At 37.2% G+C, this 22974-nt stretch overlaps 1 protein-coding gene across 2 annotated transcripts; it reads left to right on the plus strand.

Annotated features, from left to right (window-relative positions):
• Positions 1–470: 470 nt before the first annotated feature.
• Positions 471–22081, plus strand: CROT (carnitine O-octanoyltransferase). 2 transcript variants are annotated; one of them, XM_026716144.2, is made up of 17 exons: positions 471–515; positions 3676–3799; positions 5380–5504; positions 6044–6225; positions 7334–7458; positions 11892–12000; positions 13144–13237; positions 13319–13444; positions 16198–16299; positions 16694–16777; positions 16877–16984; positions 17431–17561; positions 18098–18221; positions 19015–19093; positions 19560–19653; positions 20204–20323; positions 21222–22081. In XM_026716144.2, exons 2-17 carry the CDS (start codon positions 3685–3687, stop codon positions 21340–21342), a joined length of 1839 nt encoding a protein of 612 aa, XP_026571929.1. In that variant the 5' UTR covers positions 471–515; positions 3676–3684; the 3' UTR covers positions 21343–22081. The 2 variants fall into 2 exon arrangements, with proteins under 2 accessions (XP_026571929.1, XP_087771869.1); XM_087915743.1 differs by lacking the exon at positions 5380–5504.
• The last annotated feature ends 893 nt before the right edge of the window (positions 22082–22974 follow it).

The following is a 22974-nucleotide window of genomic DNA, read 5'->3' on the forward strand; positions in this document are numbered from 1 at the left end:
AAAATTAGGAGGATCGGACTTGTCCATTCCTGACGGAAACGACCTAATAAGTTGGGCAATGTTTTTCAACTTGAGCAACTTTTACGATAGAGGAACTTCAATTCCCAGAATCCCTCAGCCAGCACGCGTTAACTGGAGAATTCTGGGAGTTGGAGTCTTTCACATCTCAAAGTTAGCCAGGTTGAAAAACGTTGCCATGGACAGAGTGAGGGTCGCAGTTGAACCCTAGCCCCCATCCAGGCCACTAAAGCCGAGAGCACGGCATCTGTAACCTCAGTGGGTGGTGGAGAAACTTTGAAAGTCCTCCCCGCACGCGCCTTTTTGGTCTCGCCAAAGAAGGCCTGGCCGCCAGTCCTTCCTCCCCGCCTTCCTTTCGCGTGAGTTTAAATGAAGCGCAGAAGTGGAGGAGGAGAAAGGGAGGAGTCGCTTGCTTCTGCTTCTGCTTCTGCTTCTGCTTCAGCCCCTATTTTGACTCGAAGAAGACTTGACGAGCGCGGTGCGGGACAGGAGACAAGGTGAGGGGGACCTTTGACCAGCCCGCGGGGTCTGACGACGAGGTTGGAGTGGGGGGCTTTCCCGAGAAGCGGCAAACTGCGAGCGGAACTTGCGAGCGGAACTTGCGAGCGGGGAAAGACTTCGGCGTGGGGTGGGACCTCTCCTCTGTTCTCGGCCCTAGTTCTTCAGGGCCCCTTTCGCTGAAGGAGGGTCGTTATTACTCCGCTTTTCTCTCTTGCCAGCTTCTGGGGACTGGACATGGTAGAGCGTCTTCGGTTTGTTGGAGACAAAAAACGCTTTGCACGAAGATTGAGAGACGGAGCTTCGTGCTAGTACATAGAAAAACGCTGGGCGTTGCTGAGTAAATAGAAACTTAACTAAATTAAAAACTTAGCTCTCTTCCATTGATACATATTTACCTTGGAAGAACTAACTCGGGACTAGGACATCTTGCCTTAATAATATGGGAGTTTCCCTTATGGAGTAGAGCAATGGTTTTTTTTTTTTTTTTTAAAATAATGCTAGCATTCGAGTTCCCCCTTCCCCCAGAAGAGCCTTTCCTGCGGGCTTTGCAATCAAAATTATTTCCTAGTGTTGAAAAATACAGTCGTATTAAAATCTCATTAAACATTCGTGAGAAGTGGTAAACCGCACCAAACTTGACTGCAGGAAATACGACTTAAGCAACAGAGTGGTCAGTGTCTGGAATACTCTACCTGACTGTGGTTTCTTCCCCAAACCCCAAAAACTTTAGTCTGTCTACTATTGAACTCACCCCCTTCCTAAGAGGCCTGTAGGCGTCGTCCCTGTCCTATTGTTTCTTATTTTTCTTTAGTATCCATCTCATATATTCAAAACTATGTTTATACTTATACCTGTTATCTTATAATCGCTTGACAAATAAAATAAAATAAAGTGGCAGCAAACGTGGGTCAGTTTTAATTTTTAATAAGGTAAATATCAATGGTACATAACCCATGCAAACCAAAGCTCTTTTGGAATTTTTTCATAATTTTTAAAAGTGGGAAAGGGATCCTGAAAGAAAACAAGTTTAAGAAACTTTCTCCTGAACTGACACCCTAAAAGTTCGTGAGATCAATTGGGCGGGGGTAGGTGGGTGGGGTTTATACTGAAATAGCATTTTTCAATATGAGGCATTTCAGGTGTGTTTCTTTCAACAGTCCAGTCTAAACGAGGATGGGCAGTTAAAGATTAATCTGTTTGGAAGGCACAAAGGAGGAGCTTTAAATGAACACCAATCTTAGTAGGTGGGGGTTTTTGTGTCCATGTGTGTTTTTCCCCTCTTTACATTGCAACCATGTGGCAGAATATGTTCAGCTGTAGTATCACAGGTGCATTTCCTAATTCTTCTGGAAAAGTCCACCTGAACTTTTAACGAGCCATGATAAGCAGCAGTGAAACGGGGTGGGGCCGTTGAGTGCATTGCTGGTTAACAAAGGGAATGGAGAGAATTGGGTTCAAAGTTTTTTTATGATATAAATGCAATATATTGCTGAAAACACTAATGGCACATCCTTAATTTGATCATGTAGCACATGACTTGGAGACAAAAACCAGAATGTGCACATTATTACTCTATAATAACTTCTAGTCTTCTAAATTTTTAAAGTATTGTCTGTTTTCTTGAAACTGCTAATTGTAGATGTAGAGGTCTGATCCGACACAACGCTGTTAAAGATGATTAATTATGATTATGTGCAATCAATTTTTGACTCCTAGTAACTACAGGTAGTCCACTAGTTACAAATGTAATGTCCATTCCGTAACTTGAGAATTCGGGGGAGTGAATATTGTATCTTGAAGTCCCTGCTTTGCCCACACTAATGTAATGTGTGGGTGAATGTGCAGCTTGTTAAGTGCACATGAAGTATCTTAGGGTGGGAAAGGCCGTAGGGGGCCTAGTGAAAGGACAGGTCATCTACTCCAGACCACCCAAAGCCTCCCCTGACCCTCAGATACCTCATTCCCTCTCCCCTGGGGTCCCCACAATTGATCCCACTCCCATCCTACTGCACTGGGTGACTTATCTTATGAAAATCTGTCTCCTCTTCAGCCTGTTTCTTAGCCTGCTCTCTCTTTTCTCGTCAGCAAATGGCTTGAAGAGGCCTCTGGTGCTGAGAAAGCAGCCTTTTGGGGCTGCTTTCTCTGCACTGGAGGCCTCATCAAGCTGATCTCCAGTGAGAAAGCATCCTTGGAAAGTCACACACAGCCTTTCTCATCAGCAAAGCACTTGAGGATTGCGTCCCTGTGGTCTTTGGCAACCCCTTGCAAGAAGCTTTTGCCGGTAGAAACAGGACTTTGGAGGATGCACCTGCTCCTTCCTAGCTCCACTGGTGCCAACAAAGGCTTTTTGCAAAGAGCTGCCAAAGCCTACAAGAACGCAAACTCCCTCTGGCTTTGGGAAGGAAATGGCAAATGGAGAGAAGGCCTGAAGGACCAAAGCCTTCCCTCCATTTGCAGACGTCCTGGCCTCAATTAGCAGAGAATAGAGACTTAAAATGTGAGATTACATGAGATCAGTAGCACGAGATCTCATGCTACTGATCTCGTGTGATCTTGCGGTATGTTAGGCCTCTGTTCTCTGTGAATGCAGGCAAAGAAACTATGATAGAGAGGAGATCTTTGTAAGGTGAGTCTGCCACTTCAGTTGAAATGCCTGTGAAGACCTGGGTGGGGGAATAGGTGGGGTGAACATTGCAGAGCCTCTAGTCGTTCGTAAGAGTGAAAAACAGTTATGCTACTGCAATATTCATAATTTTGGGATTTGTTCATAAACACTAGGGGGCACTTCTCGTGTAACTTGGAACAGTCGCTAAGGTAACATTTTAACCCAGGAATTACCTGTACATAGTTAGATTTTCTCAAATATGATCTATCTTGTGGACCTGTTCTTTCAAGTCTACTAACAATGCATTCATTGCCACTGTAACTGATGCATTCATTGCCACTGTAACTGAGTCCATTAAACACTAATAGAATTAAAGCAAATTTTAATTATTGTATAAAAAGCTGAACAGATGGAGCGTGAAAGCGATGTAAACATAAATTAACTTTTCTTCCTGTTTTGTTATATATAAATATTCATGATGTAAAGACTAAAATATAAGTAAATTGCAGAAATACAAATGTCAAAATGAAAAATATTATTACTTGCCATAGGTCAACATAATGGAAAACCAATTAACTGATTCTTCTGAAGAAAGCACATTTCAATACCAGAGTTCCTTGCCTTCACTTCCTGTTCCTCCTCTTGATGAATCCCTAACGAAATACCTTGATGCAGGTATGTATATTATAATGCTTTCATTGACTTGAAGATTGCTTTTGATTCTATCTCTAGAATATGGCTGGGGAGGAAACTAGCCATCTTTTCTATAGATCTGTGCCTTCTGCGGCTGATAATAATATATGAGAACACTTTCACATTTCTTAACTGTATCATCACAGGAAATCCCACTGTCTTAATTTCAGGAATGTATTCTTGCACAATTTTTTATTTAATTTTTATATAGACTCTGCAATTAAAAATTCCATTGAAAAGTGGGTTTTATCCTATAATGTTAGATAACAATTTGATCTCCATTCTCTATGCAAAGAAACTTTATTCAGATTTTTTTAAAAATATTTTAATATTAAAATTGTTTTAATATGTTTGTAATGACTCGAGAGTGACCATTCCTAATCCTCTTTCCTCTTCCTATTTTCTTCACAACAGCAGCCCTGTGAGGTGAGCGAGAGTGACTAGCCCAAAATTACCTAGCAGGTTTTCAGGCTCAAGGAGAGACTAGAACTCGTAGTCTCCTGGTTTCTAGCGGGGGCTTTCACCACTAGACTAAGCTGGCCCTGAATGAAGTCATTTTGTCATAGTCTAAGATTTGCAATGGCAAAGCCTGTGAATCCTTGCAACATATTGTTATGAAAAGCTGGAAACTAATTATTTTAAACCTAAGATGGTTTTAATTTCTAACTGTTGTAGTAATTATTGTAAATGGAAAATTGCCAAATTTTGTTCCAGCTGTTGCTAAAAGCTGTTAATCTGTGCTGGTAAAGATACATGTGCTCTATAAGCAATCCTCTCCAAATTTCTAAGATCTCTGTTTTTCATAATGTGTGCCTAACACATTCTTTCATTTGACCTCATATCTGTAGAACCCTGAATGGGAATTTGCCAATTGAACACATATTAGAATAACAGAGTTGGAAGGGACGTTGGAGGTCTTCTAGTCCAACCCCCTGCTTAGATAGGAAACCCTACACCACTTCAGAAATGCTGGCTAAAATAGGAATTATGGGGCAGGTTCCCAGTTTAGAAAGCAAACATTGAGTTGTTAAGGAGCTAACTGACATACAGTACATGTTCATGTTGCAATGTTTATCTTACAAACCAGTTAAAAAAGAAAAAATGCTGAGCTTGTCAGTTGGAAAGTTGACAGTTTGGGTTCAGGACCTGCGCAATAGGTGAGCTTCTATTATTTGACCCAGGTCTGGCTTACCTAGTAGTTCAAAAGTGTGCAAATACGGTTAGGTAAATAGGTACCATTTTGGTGGGAAGAACCAGGTTACAGCATTACCATGGCGTATATTTATGCTGACCACATGACAATGGAAGCATCTTTGGACCATGCTGGCTCCCTTGGCTAAGAAATGGAGATAAGCATCATTTTCTTGAGTCAGATATAACTGGACAGGCGAAACCTTTACCTATATGACCTGAATCCATTTCTGTTGAGAGCTAGAAATAAATTTCGAATGATATGCGATCTCTAGAAGTTTTGTTTTATAGTAAAGATGAAGCCTTAATGCTACTTGAAGTAGAGAAGTAAATGTGTTTAAAACATATTTTCAATCATTTATATTGTGCAGTGAAACCTTTCCTAAATCAAGAAGAGTATCAAAGAACTCGAGACATAGTCAGAAGATTTGAGAATGGCATTGGAAAGGAGCTGCATAAAAAATTACTTGAAAGGGCTACAGTGAAGAGAAATTGGGTATGCTTTTAAGAAAGCCATTTTTCCCAGTCACTATGTATAGTAATAAGAATATATTGACAGTGTTCACACACTACATAATGTGGGCTTGTTGGTTTGACTTAACATGTTTGTGAACTTGCAATTGACATATGTAAGCCAGGCTTTATTTATTATAATCTAGCCACTGCAGTTACTGTAGTATTTCAGCAAGCCTTGTCTGAATAGAGTCCTGTCTCGGTTCTAGTCCTTATGATAGTGAATGTCAGAGAGGAAAAAACACATTAGCAGAATTTAATTCAATAGCAAACTTTGCTTTTACAAATAGCAAGTCTCACTAGAAATATTTTCCTTTGAACAGATCTGAACTTATTTTAAGTTTTGCTTGATTTCATATCTGTTCTGAAGTGTAGGATGGTCGCTGTTTGAACATCATATAACATTTTGTTGTACCAAATGCTTTCTGCTGTGCTTTTAATGTCAACTGTGGGATAGAACCTGAACTTAACAAATAACCAAATTAAGGATTTCTTTTGCTGTTAATTGCTTTTTCTTTTCAGTTGGAAGAATGGTGGCTGAATGTGGGCTATCTTGAAACCCGTTTACCAACACAAATCTATCACAATTTTGGAGGACCAGGCCCCTATATTGAACATTATTGGCCAATTAAAGAAGGGACTCAGCTAGAAAGAACAGGCATAAATGTTTGGTACACCTTGAAATTCTGGGAACAATTAAGAAAGTAAGAAATACAAAATCACAATAGTTACGTACGATTATTTGTCATGTTATTGTGAGTTAATATTGCTATCATAAGTTTGGAGTAGAATTTTATATCTGGTTAATTGGTGCAGGTCTCCAAAAATTCACATTTATTTTAAACATCTATAAAATTAAACCATTGGAACTCTAATAGGGAAAAAAACTGTCATCTTTGAAATTAAAGTTTCTGAAATAAGTGCCACTGCTTTTAATTAAGCATAATAGCCTGAGAGTATAGTGAGCATTTCTGTAGTATTTTTAAAAGAATAAGTAGTTGTGACTTGAGTGTCTATGGCAGGGGTGGAATTCTACCAGTTCGCACCTATTGTCTAGAACCGGTTGTTAGCATTCTATTCCAAGCAGTTCGGAGATCTGGTTGTTAGAAGAAATTACTGGCCTAATCCTGTCAGGAAGGAAACATTCTGGTGTTGCTTACAGAAACTGCCTCTCCATTAACCCTTATTAAATTCTTGGCAGGACTAGACTTCCTGTCTCAGTAACATCTCTGGAGTTTTTTTTCCTCTCCTTTGCTGGTACTTTGCTTGTGTGGAGTGACTGTTCAAAGTTACAGTGGCACTGAAAAAGTGACTTATGACCATTTTTCACACTTACAACTGTTGCAGCACCCCCACAGTCATGAGAGGCCAGGCAAGGAGATGCGTGCCTCAATGTGAGCAATATTGAGTTGGCCACACCCAGCCAATAACATGACCACCAAGCCATGTCCACCCAGTCACATGATGATCAAGCCACACCTACCACCTAAGCCATGCCCATAGAACCGGTTGTTAAAAATTTTGAATCCCACCCCTGGTCTGTGGAGATTATCAGTCATCTAGGTTATAGTTGTCCTAAAGGTGTTTTTTAAAGAGGCAAATGAACTTTGTTTTTTCTTTGAAGATGTTTCGCTTCTCTTCCAAGAAGCTTAATGATGAGTGCCTTGTCTATGTCACGTTATATGGAAAGACATAGGCTTTTTGAATATATAATATTGAAACATATTGAAATATAGCAGTTGCTTAGATCCTGGTTGTAAATGTATGCTTATCCATTTAGCTTCAATAACTTACATATTAATTATCTTACAGAGAAAAATTGGCTGTACATAGATCTGGCAATAAACCCCTGGACATGGATCAGTTTCGAATGCTTTTTTGCACTTGCAAGATACCAGGCATTGTTCAAGATTCCATTGTGAATTATTTCAAAACAGGTAAATGATTTTTTTCTGTATAAAAAAAAGTGGTTTCAATGTAGTGTATATAATGTTTATCCCATATATATATATATATAGTCAACAGGTATATTTAGTTGGCAGTCTGAATCACATTCCTGGAAGTAAAACCTAGTAGAGCTTAGACACCTTTAGCATTTAGACTTATATATCACTCCATAATGCTTTACAGTAGGCATTGTAAACAAATATAAAATAGGGGTTTATTGGAAATGCTCTCGTTACAGTACAGACAATATAGTTTGGGCCAAGATTTAGTATGTAGTATGAATACCTGGAAACAAACAGTCTGATTCCTTAAGATAGCTGTTGTGAAAAATATTAAAAGGGCTGAAGATTTTTTTCATTCTTTCCTTCAATAAAAATGCATAGCAAGGTAATAATATTTGTGGGTCACTAGGCAAGTTGCTTTTACACATTTTACTCTAATTTGTAATGTGGCCCAAAAGTGTGTTGGCTTAATTTGCTCTGTCTCATTCAAGGTGCTATGGAGAGCATTTTAAATGATGATCTTGCTGGCAGTCTTTTTAACAATCTTGCCGTTCCATTCCCACAGTGATTACTGTTCAGTAGAGTGGTGAGCGCCTAGATCTTTTAACAAGTGGCAGTTGCTAATATCCACTCTTCATTTCATGCCTTAGATATTCGCTCCCAAAATTGTGGACGGACATGACTGCAACTTGCCCTATGTATAATCACCAGCACCATGGCACAGTGTTAGATGCACTGTGGTGAAGAAGTTCAGGCAGTGAGTGAACAATGAGCCTGTAAGAATAATAATGTGGCCCTCCAACAAATTAAAAACAATATAAAAGCAAGTCCCCTTGTCGGTAGAAGCAGTGGATAAACTATACTGCTAAAAATATTATCGTCTTGGTGAAATTAAGCTGTGCAGAAATTTAGTCTTAATTTTATTTAATTCTTTAAGTCCTTAAAGGTGTATTTGGAACCTCTCTCACTAAGGATTGAAGGAAATTCATCTGGTGCAAAAAGTGTGTTAATCCAAAAGTTTAACATAAAAGTAGTCAACAAGAAATTTCCAAAAATTATTAGAAAAGGGAGTATGCAAACCAAGTTTATTAAAGGTGCTGACCAGGGTTTGAGCAGAATAGATTATTTTCTCATAGAGCTTTAAACTCACCAGAGACTTCTGCTGTCTTGTGATCTCACAAGGAGCGCTGTCTAGAGACTTCAGGATGGTCTCAAGGCCTTGCCATATGTAATGGGGAATTACTTAGAGCCAGTCTGCATGCTGGCTCTTCATTCTGCTGTGGTTGTTGGCTCCACAAACAGTTTGCTATTTTTCCCCAGAAGCCTCTGGTCATACATTTTCAAAGAGGTCTAATGCTATAATCATGTATTAATAAGGAGCCCATATAAAATCTGACTTGCACTTCTGAAAGTGCCAGTCAGTTGTTATACAGGCAGTTCTGTGAAGAAGCCAGGTACCATGTTAGTTCAACATAACAAAGCAAAATAGCAATGGAGGACACTGCTGAGTGACTGAAGGGCAGATACTACTGTATGTGTGCTGCAGCCAATAGGAGCTGGATATAATTCACATGTGCAGTAAAGTTTTTATTGGAATAAGATGGGAATACCACTTTATATCAGGACAACTAAATACAAAGTTAGGCAGCTTAAGTTATGGGATATGGATAAAAGACATAATTACATGGATAATTCCTAAAATTGTTAACAAGGCATCTGCCATTAGGAAGATGTGGATAATTACTGAGAAAGATATCTGATATCTCCCCCCCTCCAATAGTTAGAATTTCAGCTGCACTGGCCCAGTACTTCTTAGAGCAAGGGTCTTCAAACTTGGCAAATTTAAGACTTGTGGACTTCAACTTCCAGAATTCCTGAGGTAAGATGACTGGAGGAGGAATTCTGGGAGTTGAAGTCCACAAGTCTTAAAGCTGTCAAGTTTGAAGACCCTTGTCTTAGAGCTTTGCTTTGAGACTCATCCTTCTAAGTTATAAACAAAGGGTGTTATTTTTATATCTGCTGAAATTTTTCAGAGCATTAACATGATTTTTTTTGTTTTTGTGTTATGTATACTACATTGCTGTATGTGTTAATATTCTTAACACAGCATGTTCTAAACCACTCCCGGTGTTTCATCTACAGTTCATAAATCTGAATTCAGCTCTGTCATTTTGTGATCTATGAGAAATATGCCACAGAAAATTAATAGAGATCACTTGTACAATGATCCTGTATTCATAATCCTTTACTTACATTGATGTTGTACAATATAATTACATTACACAAAACTACATTGTGTAATTATTATAAATATTGGTTTGCAGGTTAAGAGAAGAGAGTTTTTTAGGCAGTCATCTTTATAAATACGCTCCTTTGTGTTGCTTGCAAAAAAATTGGTTTGCTTTAACTTAATTACTGTAAGATGTTGCATATATATTGCGGTACTGTTGATGTGGAAATTGGGCATCAGTGAAAAAAACAATAGTCAGCTGGTTTGCCCCTTTTGTAAACCTTCATGGATCTCCTAAACGTGTTACATAGTAATTGTGTTCAATAGTGACCCCTAACTTTCTGGCTTGGGGAGGAGGGGGTGGTTCTGTATGAATGGCAGGTGTGTGTGTAAGACTGCTCAGCTCCATTTGTGCAAGCAGTGCCATATATACGCCCACTGCTTGCACAAATGGAGCTGTGAGAGCCTGCCACTCAGTCAAGTGGAGCTGCGCTTGTGTACTCACCCGCCACTTGCACCACATAGTTCCAAATGGGCCATGGCCCGGGAATAGGGGACCTCGATGTACAATTCTTAGATTCAGAAAGGAACATTCATTAAAAGCAAAAGAACTTAGCTGGGGGGTGGGAAGATGTAGGTTTTCTGATGAAAAAGCCCTGTTTGTATACATGCTGATATTTTTATTATCAGTCAAATCTTGAATTACATTAAGTTAGTTTTGTTTCTCAATTTATACAGAAGTGTACAAAATATGAACCAAGCCATCAGCTACTGTGTACGTCATTTATATAGCCTGCTGTAATTCTAATAATTGTAAACCATTTAGGGAATCTGTACTAAAAATGGTATATAAATGTAGTAAATAATGTTACTTATCCTTGCCCAGCAAAACCAAAACTTGAAGATGATTAATCCCTAACCATGCTATGTCTGTTTAATTGAATACAGTGAGATTTAGTTTTTAAATTGGCATATAAAGCATTGAATTGTATAATGATGCTTCTGCGTTTTGTTCAAAACAAGTTTATTTGAACTCCAGTCCTGGCTTCTAATTATAAAAGTAATTTTATAGCACCCCAAATTTTCAACTGCCCTTTCATTTGACCCAGATTGTTGAGAGCAATATGCTGACTCTGTAAACCACTTAGAGATGGCTGTAAAGCACTAGGAAGTGGTATGTAAGTCTAACTGTTATTGCAATTTGTACTTGTATTCAATAATAGTTGTGTTTGCACACAACCGAATCAGAATTTTGAACTTCTTATCAGAGCACTGTGTTCTGTGTTTAGAGCCTATTTACTCTGTTTGCTTCTCTGATTAGTGTGTCTGTCGTTACAAATATAGACACATGCACGCACATATATGCACACGTGCAGATGGAGACATTATATGCTACATCTGTTTACCCCAGCTTAGTGCACATGGTTTTAAAAGACCCTTTTTCGTGGAGTGAAAAACATGTAGTTAAACATGAAATTATATGGGGAGAACAATGGCTAAAGCTTCTTCCCCACTGTACCTGTTCAGAATCTCTTTTAGTTCTGCTGTTAGCAGTTGAAAAACAAGTACATTTTTTCTGCGATCCAGTCCTCAATTTAATACTGCAATTGGGTCTGGATTTCTGGCCATACATTGTTAACAGTTGTAGGTCAAGTCATTCCCGACCTGATTTATGTTACTTTTTTTTGCATGGACATGAAGTGAATCACCATGATAATTAAGCAAGTCCATGGTTGTTGGGTATACTGCAATTATAAGTGCAAACTCATTCTTCCGAATGGCTATTTTTGCTGGAAACCAGAAAAAATTGCTGCAAGTTGCAGCTATGTGACAGTGGACGCTGTAAAGGTGAACCAGTTGCCAAGCACCTGAAATGCTGTCGTGCAGTCATGAACTGTGTGTGCCAAATTTCATGACAATCAGAAATGCTTTATGGACTGTAAAACATCTGTCCCATTATACAATCAGTCTTAAGTTGAGGACTACCTGTAACAGTGTTTCATATGTGTGCAGATAATTACCATCCTGCTAAACAATGAAGATACAGCTCATTTGAGATATAAGTCTCCAATATCCTGGCCTACTTAGCTAATAAGAGAAAAAGGTTATTGTGCATGTCCCATCTTCCTAGGAAGCATTTTATGAAGATTATACAAATTTTTCTGTTAATGAATTAAACTTTTTCTTCCAGAGAATGAAGGTGAATGTCCATCTCACTTGATAGTGTTGTGTGAAGGCAGAATTTTTGAATTCGATAGTTTAAATGATGGTCATATTCTGAGCCCACCAGAGCTTTTTAGGTATGTTTAGAAATCATTCTAAAAACAACCTGCTAGACTATAGATATTTCTATACAAATTTGACATTAAATATATTTATACTGATATTCCAAATATGCTCTACAGAAAGAAGTAGTCAATGAAGATTGATGGAATTTAAGGGCTTCTGTATAAAAGATGCTGTGTATTCAGTTTTGAATTAATATTTAAGATTATTTCCATTTATACTTAAGTATAGTTTTTATGTATTTTTACTCATTTTGTGGCAAATATATTGTTGCTACATTACTGTAATTCAGTGCTTTCTGATCTAATTTACAGCATTTTATAGCTTTGTTTTATTAATTTCAATTAAATGTCAGTTATACTGTTTTTAATAATTTTATGTGTCCTTAATTTCTGGAGTGTTTTTCCTATTATTGCCTCCCACTCAACATATGAGGGGAAAATGATAAGTCAGCTGAGAATCCCAATTGAATGAAAGGAATGTAATACTTACAATTCCCAACTTCCTAAAATAATTCTATGCTTCATTAAACAAGGACACATCTTAAAATCAAGATACTATTTTGTGATTGTTAAACATATTTATTGAATTGAAACCCTAAATATGGAAATGAATGGGAGAGAGAATGCTGTACTGTTTGCTGAAACACCATTTTAAATTCAGTTTATTGGTGACTGGACTTGCACCTCCCACACAGCAAGTGCTTGTTTCCCCACCCTTTCAAATTGTCCAAGAGTATAATTACTGTCAGTCTGTTAAGGAAGAATGAAGAAAAATAGGGATCTACTTGGAGAAATTGTGTTGCAGTTAATAAGCTTTTTTCCCCCTCATTCTTTCATGTATAGTATATATGCACACCTCCAACTTTTTTTTTATTTTTATAATCTGAGTGTTCTCTGCATAGAATATCAAAGAAGATCACTATAGCTAATAAAGGACACTAATACTTCTAATATTTGATAAATAACTTCAGAAGAGATGAATGTTTAGTTTAATAAATAAGGACCTGGAAATTTTATTTATTTTCAGTCTTCATTACCTCAAATGCTGGCTTAACAAAAAAATAAAAAATAAAAATGATAGTTTGCATTGTCTTACATGATAGTTTGCATTGGAAATGCTAAGTATTTTTTACTTGGTATTTATATTATTTGTAGACAACTTTCCTACATTAAGAAGAAATGTGAGAATGAACTTGAAGGGCCAGGATTGGCCGCCTTAACATCTGAAGAAAGAAACTCGTGGGCAAAGGTTTGGACTTTTTTTAAAAGAAACATTTGGTGCAGATTGATATGCTTTATTTTTAATAATTGTTTTGTTTCCCTCTTATAGACACGTGATTATCTTATCAGACTCCATCCAAAGAATCTGTCTCTGTTGGAAACAATACAGCGTAGTTTATTTGTAATATGTCTAGATGATTCAAAGCCTCAAGCTACCCCTGAAGATTATACAGAGGTACCGACCATAATTTGCCTTGTTATATTATAAAGGAAAAGGATTTGGAGTGATCAAATGGCATACGTTAACTACATCATGTATCTGGTTTATTCAAAATGTAAATTATAGTGTGTCATGGACAGAATGTGGGAATTATGCAACTCCAATGAACGCATAGCAACATTCCTCCCCAGGTCGCTGTTAAACTCTAATTAACACTTGTTTCTGATTTACAAATAGGCAAGATAAACACGAGATAAGGTGGTTTAATTATATGTTGTTTAGTCAATAGTAAACATGTTCAGAAATACTTCCCCCAATTACATATACATTGGATTGCAATTGAGAAGAAGTGATTTTACTTTGTTTTCTTTCTTTTTTTTTTTTGAGTCCTTATTTTTTACAATGGTTATTAAGGCTGTGTAGATTTTAGAAATCAAATCTAAAGCACAACACAGTTCTGCTACTATGTAGTGTAAAGTTTCTATAAGTAGTTAAAAGTGACAGGAGAGAAAAATCATTGATCAATTATTAGAGAATAAATTGTCATTTTTTAAATTGTAATTTGCTGAGATCAAATAGCACTTCCGTGGTCCAATTTATACTTTTCAAGACAAAGTATACTACTTTATCTTACGCGTACATTAAATATGACACAAAACAAAAGCCTCTTTAAATGGAGCTTGGCTTCTTATGTATGGCTATGGTTATGTCATTTTCTTGGCAACAGCATAAAAGTAGTTACAGGAAGTCCTTCCTTAACTGTTCATTCAGCAACTGTTCAAAATCACAGCAGTCCTGGACAAAGGGACTTGAAGATTTATATAGGTTATATGAGCATTACAGCTTCACTGCAGTCACTTGATGAAAATTCAGGCATGCACTCAATCTGCCTGCACTTAAAACTGCAGGGATGACTTAGTTCCCTCCAGCAATCTCTTCACCATCTCAGCTGCCCCTCCCCTGCCGGCCCCCGCCTACCAGCACATGCAAAATGGCCATGGCCTTGGAGACCTTGGCCTGTTCCCAGCCTGTCAGGCCTGCCTTCTGTCAAGAGGCTTGGGCCCGTTTCCATACCACCACATCTGGAGAGCCCCAACTTACTTCCCAACCTATCATATCCAAGAGGTGCGGGCCTGCTCTTCATACCACCAGGTTCAGGAAGCTTTGGTCAATTACAAGGCCGCTGATACACCCAAATTGGCCCATTTATCTTTGCAGTTTTTTGCACCTGCTGAACAGGTGTGCCATCCTATGCAAGGCTTGGCCTTTCTACCAATGCTGCCTTATGCTATTCTGCAATGAGGCACCAGTTTTTAAATTATTTGGAAGTCTTGAGTGGCTTGCTACAGGGCCCATTAGTGCGTGGAAACATGCTACAGCCTGGGAGGCTCAGCTAAGTACAGGCCAAGCTTACTTTCCACCCCTTCATGCCCAGGAGGCCTTGGCTAGTTATAGGACTCAACACCTACTTGAAAGAGCCTTCTGAACTATGAAAATGGTGCCTTCTTGCTGAATGGCTTGAGGCAGTCTTGGTAGGAAGTTCATGCTTTGCATAGCGTGGGCACACCTAGCGGAAACTGCAGAAAAACTGCAAAGTAAGTGGGTCAGTTTGCATTTGCTGGTCAGCTCTGTTACCAGTTGCGGCCTTCTGAGCCTGGTGGGGGAAAAGGCCCCAGGCTTCCCAATCTGCAGCAGTTTCTGCGCACCAGTAGGCCTTGTAGCTGGCCGAGGCCTCCTGGGCTGTGATAGGTGTCCTATGGTGAGGGGCTCTGTAACAGCATCTCCTTCCATCTGCATTGTACTCCCTCCTACAATCCTTACCTCAGATTCCATCTACTCAATGACACACAAGATTGCTTAACAACCACAACTTGAGTGTAGTCATTGGGGAAAGTGTCCTGTGATGTCTCACTTTGCTCAACAGCTGAGATTCTGGTCTCAATTGTAATCATAAGCCAAGGATTACTAAGGAATCTCAGTCAGCTTCTATAAGATATTTTTACTTCCCAGTCTTGCCTATAGCCTGGTATTCCCCAGTGGCCTCCCATCTAATAATCAGTTCCAACCCTACTTTGGCTTTTCATGTTAGCCAAAGTAATTTGAGTGCTATCTCCCTGATGGTTATATGGGAAAACATATAGGGAAAACATAGTTTCTGGGTACACCAAGAAACTATTCCAAGGAACTAAGTCCACCTGGAAAATTATTTTGATGGGTTATGAATATCTTGTTACTAAACTAACAATGCATGTCATTCCAGAAATCCAAGCGGCAATGGACAGCTTGACATCTGTTCAAAATCTACTGACATCTATTGATTCCTTCCCTTTTAAAGATGTATAAGATTGCAGTTTTATGTCAGGCTTGCATCTGTAAGGAAGTGACAAAACGGGCTTATTATTCTCCTGCACAGCCTGCAGAGGCTTTTTCAAGTCTCTGGGAGGCTGAAAAGGCCTCAGACCAGCTGAAAATCAGCTGTGAGGCACGCATGCACAGTGAGGTAAGTTTGCCTCCGGCTCGCATGCCTGCACAAATGGCTCTGCGTGCCACCTGTGGCACACGTGCTATAGGTTCGCCATCATGGCTGTAGAAGGTAGTATTGGAGGTGAGGAACCTAATGGTAGGTGGAGATCTTGCTCTCACACTTCACCCTGCAATGATGCCAGAAGACATGAGAAGTAGGATATCGCTGTGAGGATTTTCTGTCTTTGCGGGGAAAATGTGACAGTTTTTTCTTTCAGAACTAATAATGCTAATTCTTGAATTAGATCACCAGATTGGCACTCACGGGGAACCCAACATTGCGGTGGGGAGACAAATCCTATAACTTCATTGCCTTCTCAAATGGTAGTTGTGCATCAAACTGTGATGTGAGTTTGTACCTTTTGTGTTTCTCTCTCTTTTGTTTTATTATATAAAAACATTACAACCAGCAATCTTAAGAAATTTCTGCTTGTTTTAATGTAGCAATAAATGTATTTATAAATAGCAACTTAAAAATAATTTGTTCATTCTGTTACTGTGCTACACTTTAATTACTAGAAAAGAAATATTGACATAACAAAATTATGAGCAACCCTTCTAAAAAAGATCATTGAAAACAGGAGACATGTGACATGCTGCTGGATTACAATTTCTAACAGCCCCACTCAGCTTGACCAGCAGTAAATTATTTATGGTTGTAATAGAAAAATAAAATAAAATGTGATGATTCAAATATTTATTGCTCCATGGAGTAATGTTTATTTTATACATATCTTCCAGCATGCTCCTTTTGACGCCATGGTTTTAGTGAGCCTCTGTTCTTATGTTGATTCCAAGATTTTTGAAACAGAAGGGAAATGGAAGGTATGCTGTTAACTGTAGTTCCATTCCTTTCCAGTTGATAAAACTTCCTTCTTGTGTCAGATAAATTAAATGGTTCTCTTTTTATTTCATACAAAACAGGGATCGGACAAAGTACGCAATATCCCTTGGCCTGAGGAGCTTGCGTTTAATTTTGATCAGAAGGTGCTAAATGATATCACTTGTGCAAAGGAGAAATATTACAAGCAGGTATGCATGTACATTTTTGAAAGTCATATATTTGTGCTTGGTGTTAGTGCGTTCTTTTTGTTTCCATTATATGACGCGAATGAGGATGAAGCAAAAGAGAACTCTTTTTTTATGCACAGCTGGTGACTTGTTAATTTGGTTTGCCGTCTGCTTGCACTGCAGCCCAGATCCATCCTGAAACATTTCGTATCAGTTCTTCAAATGTAAGACACGGAGGCAGATCTATGCTTTTTCCCCAGTGTCCAGGTGATAAGCATGATTTAGGAATACCAGTTTGCATTGCTATAAGCCAGAGGATTCTATCAATAGTATGGCAATAAGCATCACTCAGAGTTTCTAAAGTCTTGATTCTTGAATCTTTGCTAGATATTATAAGTTTTGTGTAATTCAAAATATAAAATTTCCCTCCATTGGTTCTCTGAAATTTCATTATTTTCCCTTCTCAGATGTCTGACTTAGAGCTTGTGAATTATGCTTTTACAACTTTTGGGAAAGTACTGATTAAGAAACACCATCTTCATCCTGATACATTTGTCCAGATTGCTCTCCAATTAACCTATTACAGATGTCATGGACAGTAAGAATAATTTTTAAACATGTATTAAAACATTTAATAGCATTAAATAGATATGAAGAATAATTTATATAGCCTTTGTGCAAGTTTACAAATAGATGGAAATTATTTTCTCATGTTTGCACACTTTACATATTCCTTAGAATGATCAAATGCTTTATGTTTCTTCCTTTCTTCTTTATTTGTATATTATTTTACAGACTTAATCCAAAAATCTAATTTGTTCATTTCCTATCTTTTTGCTCTTCCTAAATGCACTATTCTTCATGTTTCTATCTATTCATCTAATACTTTGTATTTTATTATATCATCAATTTTCTCTGCTTAAAAACAATTTAATAATAAGATATCTTGTGAAGGCCAGATGAAGTAAATTATCATTTTATTATGTAAGGTTCAAAAACTGGAGTGAAGTTACTTTGTTTCAAATACTTTTTGGTAAAAGTAATTTGCTATATCCACAGACAATAGGGCTTTTACATATCTATTCTATGAGCAGTTAAAACAGTTGAGGGATAAATCTACTATTTGTTTTCTAGCCCTGGTTGCTGTTATGAAACTGCAGCAACCAGACAATTTTATCATGGCCGGACAGAAACTATGAGACCATGCACCACTGAAGTAATTGAATGGTGTAAATCCATGCTAGACCCTACAGTCACTGTGAGTATTCTAGTCAAAGAGATTGTGACCTTTTTTGTGTTCAGTACTAACACTTATAGAACCCCCCAAATTTTTTACTCGTATATTCAATAGGTCAAAATTTAGTGGAGATAAATGCCATCTTTCCTTGATAATGATACATCATTTCATAAACTGAATTCATAGCTGTCAGCATGGGAAAAAGTTCAAATACTGAACTGTTCAGTATGAAATAAAACTTGCAGTATGTTCCTTTTGAAATAAGAAATAATCTCATCCTCATGGATATTTTAATTCCTCTTTAAAAGCAGTTATATTTTACCATGATATTTTTGTTAGATTTTTTTTTACTCAGAAATCATGTTTGTATTAAATTTCTTGATTCATGTTGATTGTGCAAGTACAGAATATGCAAATTATACTTGGCAAAAAGTAGCTTCCCCTTTCATGGTTTCTGGATATGTAGAACACAATTTTAGATACATATTTGGGACATGATCACATTATACTTCTGGATCATCCTTCACATTTCAAGAGCAGCTTTCTCTAATCTGATTGGGGTTCAACTCCTAGTAAGAAAGGCCTAGTAGCAGGTGGTGGTTATTCAACTGAACGCTATCACTCTCCTTCTTATCTTCTGTGGCAAACAGATGGAAGAGAGGCTGATAGATAATAATTGAAGCATAGAAGGAACCAAATGGCAGCTGATGCATCTTGGCTCTTTTTCCTTTTCCTGTTGTCTTTTGCTATTTTCTGAAATGTTTAGATATAAGCAGTTTGGGTGGAATAATTATGTTTTTCTTATGTTCTGCAGCAAGGCCAAAGAAAACACCTAATGTTAAAAGCATTTGCAAGACATAATAAACTGATGAAAGAGTGTGAGAATGGAAGAGGTACATTTTTTTAATCGTGCAGAAGCAAAGAGATACAGTCTCAAAATATCAAAATAATCTTTCATGTAATAGGAGAGAGTTTTTTTTAAAATTTACCTGTTGAGAGTAATACTATTGTTTAGTTTTAATTATTAAATGACAAATATGGTTTTTTTCCGAACCAACCTCCTCCTTTAAAAGTATGGCCATGGGTAAACCTTGATCTACTAGTTGTGCATCCTGGCATTAATACCTTTTCTTCATAAGCTGTGGTTTGTTTTCATACCTCTCCAGTTTTAATTATAAGAGTGCTGAGTAGAGTCATTGCTCTATTGTACACAATAAGCCCCCAACCGGCATCACTTTTCCTCCAGCACAATTCTCAAACCATCCATTCCACTACCCTCAGAAGTTCAACAGGCTGAATGGAATAAACTCTGTGCAAGTCATTGAGCATTTTTTCAGTTAACTTATATTTCTCAAACAGGTTTTGATCGTCATCTCTTAGGCCTCCAACTCCTGGCCAGAGAGCACAGCCTTCCAATGCCTGAACTCTTCTTAGATCCTGCTTTCACCAGAAGGTACTGAAAAATATTAAATTTATCTTTGGAATTAAATCATTCTATACCAACTGAACGTAAGGTTTTACAGGTAGTCCTCAATTAGCAACCACAATTAATACAAATAACTGTCATTGAATGAAGCACTTTCTAAACAGCGGCTGTGCTTATGATCTTCAGTTTTCCTCGCTTTATAGACAAAAGTTGTAAAAGGTGGGATTGGCGTAAAGCTATTTTTTCATCACCATTGTGAACAGTTGCTAAATGATGTAATCACTGAACAGGGACAACCCATATTGGAGTTGAAAAGATATAGATAACTGTTTAGTGATGGGACAAAAGTTTATAGGTCCAGCAGCTTCCAGTGATTAAGAAAATGTACTTCTTTTAAATTATTGTTGTGGAATAAGTAATTCACTTTTTCCATTAACAAGAGTCTGCCAGAAGTCATCATAATACCAGTTTGAGCATTGAATCCTGTTCATTTATTCCAGTGAAGTTGCTTAATGTTAGCAGAGAAAGCAGATCTTATTTTTTACATGTCTTCTTGTTTTGTTCTTTTAATTTGCAGTGGGGGAGGTGGAAATTTTGTTCTTTCAACTAGCCTGGTAGGGTACACAAGAATTGCAGGAGCCACTGTTCCAATGGTAAAGCATGGTTATGGCTTTTTCTACAGAATTAGAGATGACAGGTAAGAATACCATTAACATTATTCCAAGTAAAAAAATTGAAACCTGTTTTGTGTGTCAGTGTGGGAGTGACCACTGCATATTATTTCAGTAATTAAAACTTGACTTCACATTTGGCTTTTTAGGCACTCTTAACTTTCTTCTACATAGTTTTAAATATGATTATTCTTTCTCCTAAAATATCTTATCAATTCTGTGATCTACTGTATTTGTGCCTTCATATAACTAACCTAAACTGGTGATTTTCTGTTGTATTAATGTAATAGGGCGATTAGTACACTGGTTTATTAGGATATTGTGAATCCAGAGAGTAGGGTTAACTCCATAAATCACAATTTATGTAGACCCATATTTTACTTCAAAAATTCAGCTTCCTAACCAGGTTTATACATTCCATAGTGCTAATTTCTTGCCTTTTTCTTTATTTCTGCTGCTCGTATTAGGAATAATATGCTGAGTAATGTTTTAGGGGTATATCATAACCAAACATTCTGAAAAATACTAGTAATAAGACAAAGAACTTTGTTTTACAACATTTTAAAATTTTCTCTAATTTGAAGGTAGTTATTTTTTCATATTGTTGAAGTTCAACGTGAAATACATCTTGAAGAGATTCTTTCATTCCTATTTTATAGCATAAATCCACCTGCCCATGATTAGGGTATGCAGTAATTGTATCTTGTAACATTACGATTACTTAGCTGCCCAAGACACTACATATACCCAACTGAAATTCTGTGCTGATTTTTTAAAAATGGCATGTATCTAAATATTAACAAGCATTCAAAAGTTTTTGAAAGAATAGAGGAGTATACCTTAAAACTCAGTTGATTACAAACTGAATGAGATTAATATAATATTGAATGATATTAGTATAATGTTCCATCTTTTCTCTGGTAGGATTGTTGTTGCCTGCAGTGCCTGGAAGTCATGTCCAGACACAGATGCCGAAAATTTATGTAAGGAATTGTTCCAGTCTTTTCAAGACATAATAAAAATAATATCCACATCCCAGATGTAGAAAAAATATTGGAGCTCCAGTGCCTTTTTTTGTAGAACCATAAATATTGAAATTTTGAATATGAAAGCCTTACTTAAAAGGAATGATTGAAGTGGATATGATATTTGACAGTTACATATAAGCTAGGTATAAATCATGCAAAATTCTACTGCAATAACAATGCAATTTTCTTGGAATAATCTGCAATTGCAATGCAAAATAAGATTAGAACTATGCAATGATAAACTAAACTTCTAAAATGCAAGGTTTATTGAATTTTTCAATAGAAAAAAGTTAATTATGTAATCTTACTAGCAATAAAGAATGCAAAATCATATTCAAATGAATTCAATGTTCTAAGTTAATGTTTTCAGAAGTACATGGGGGACACTTGCTTTCATTTACTACAATGGAAAGTTGTATTTTGAGCAACCATTGCAGTAATCATGTTTTCTTTCTATATGAAATGCATATCATGGCTTTTTCTTGCCTTCAAATGTAATCAAGGAAAATGTATTAGAATGCTTGTGAATTTATTTCAGGTAACCTGAGGTTGTTCTTTTTTTTATTTGATGGGGTTGTTTAAACGCTTCTATAAACTGGAAGAGATGATAATCAAAGATACTGTATTTTCTTGCCATTTCAAACGTGCAACTCAGTATGATTCTCAGGACAACATGCATTCTTTGTATCATAAATGAGAAACTATGAATAATGCAATATATTCTTGAAATAAAGCCATTCCAAAGAGCAACAATATGTATATTATTCATCTATGCTTACTTACATTGTTCCATTATGGTGGGAGGGCAGGATGTAATCTTAATTATTCTGCCACGCAAAACAGTTAACAAGCATTCAAAATTTTTTGAAAGAATAAAGGAGTATACCTTAAAACTCAGTTGATTACAAACTGAATGAGATTAGTATAATATCACCTAAGTTAATTTAACTGACTCCTACAAGTTTGGCAATTCTTAATGTTACATATTAGCCTGCCTACTGGATTCCAGCTGCAGAACTTTTCAGCTGATGTGGAGCTCCCTTTTCTTCTTTCCCTGTGAAGGGATTAATTATGATTTGGTATAAGCTGTTAAAAGGGGGCCAAGTTATGCTGCTTTCCTTAGTACATGCCCATTTTGGTTGCATGTCTGTTTATTTTTGCACTCTGTTATTACAGTTTACTAGTACATATTAATACATACTAGTACATATTTGGATTGTTGCAAGTGCCAGTTGGTAAGAAAGGTGAAAGGCCCAGCTGGTTTCCATGCCTCAGGGAGGACCAGATCCTGGGTTATCTCACTCTGAACTCACCACTATCACACCATGCTAAGGCAAAGTTTGTATGCCTTCAGTTATATTGGATTTTCATTTCTAAGAATTCTTCCTCACTTACAAAGTTAGATAAACATTCATAGGATTAAGGCAGAAATTATAAAAATCCAGGATTCTTATTACAGAGTTGATAGTGTCACTTGACTTGTCCTCACAGGAAGGGGAAAAAAAGAACTGCTATGCATTTTAATTCCTGAAGACAGGAATCTAACAAAAATCATGATTTTGCCATGTGGCAGAAGGGAAATCAAGTTAATGGAATATGAACACACACACACACACACACAGATTTTTTTTATTTATTGCATCTGTTTT

This window comes from Pseudonaja textilis, chromosome Z (genome assembly GCF_049901715.1).
Source record: "Pseudonaja textilis isolate UNSWEBS1 chromosome Z, rPseTex1.2, whole genome shotgun sequence".
Classification (NCBI taxonomy): domain Eukaryota; kingdom Metazoa; phylum Chordata; class Lepidosauria; order Squamata; family Elapidae; genus Pseudonaja; species Pseudonaja textilis.

Excerpts from the sequence above, each read along its gene's own strand:
- CROT (XM_026716144.2), top strand. The coding sequence starts at position 3,685 with ATGGAAAACCAATTAACTGATTCTTCTGAAGAAAGCACATTTCAATAC. Across the intron at positions 6,226-7,333 it reads TTCTGGGAACAATTAAGAAA|AGAAAAATTGGCTGTACATA; the intron begins GTAAGAAATACA and ends ATTATCTTACAG. Across the intron at positions 19,094-19,559 it reads AGAGTGTGAGAATGGAAGAG|GTTTTGATCGTCATCTCTTA; the intron begins GTACATTTTTTT and ends TTTCTCAAACAG.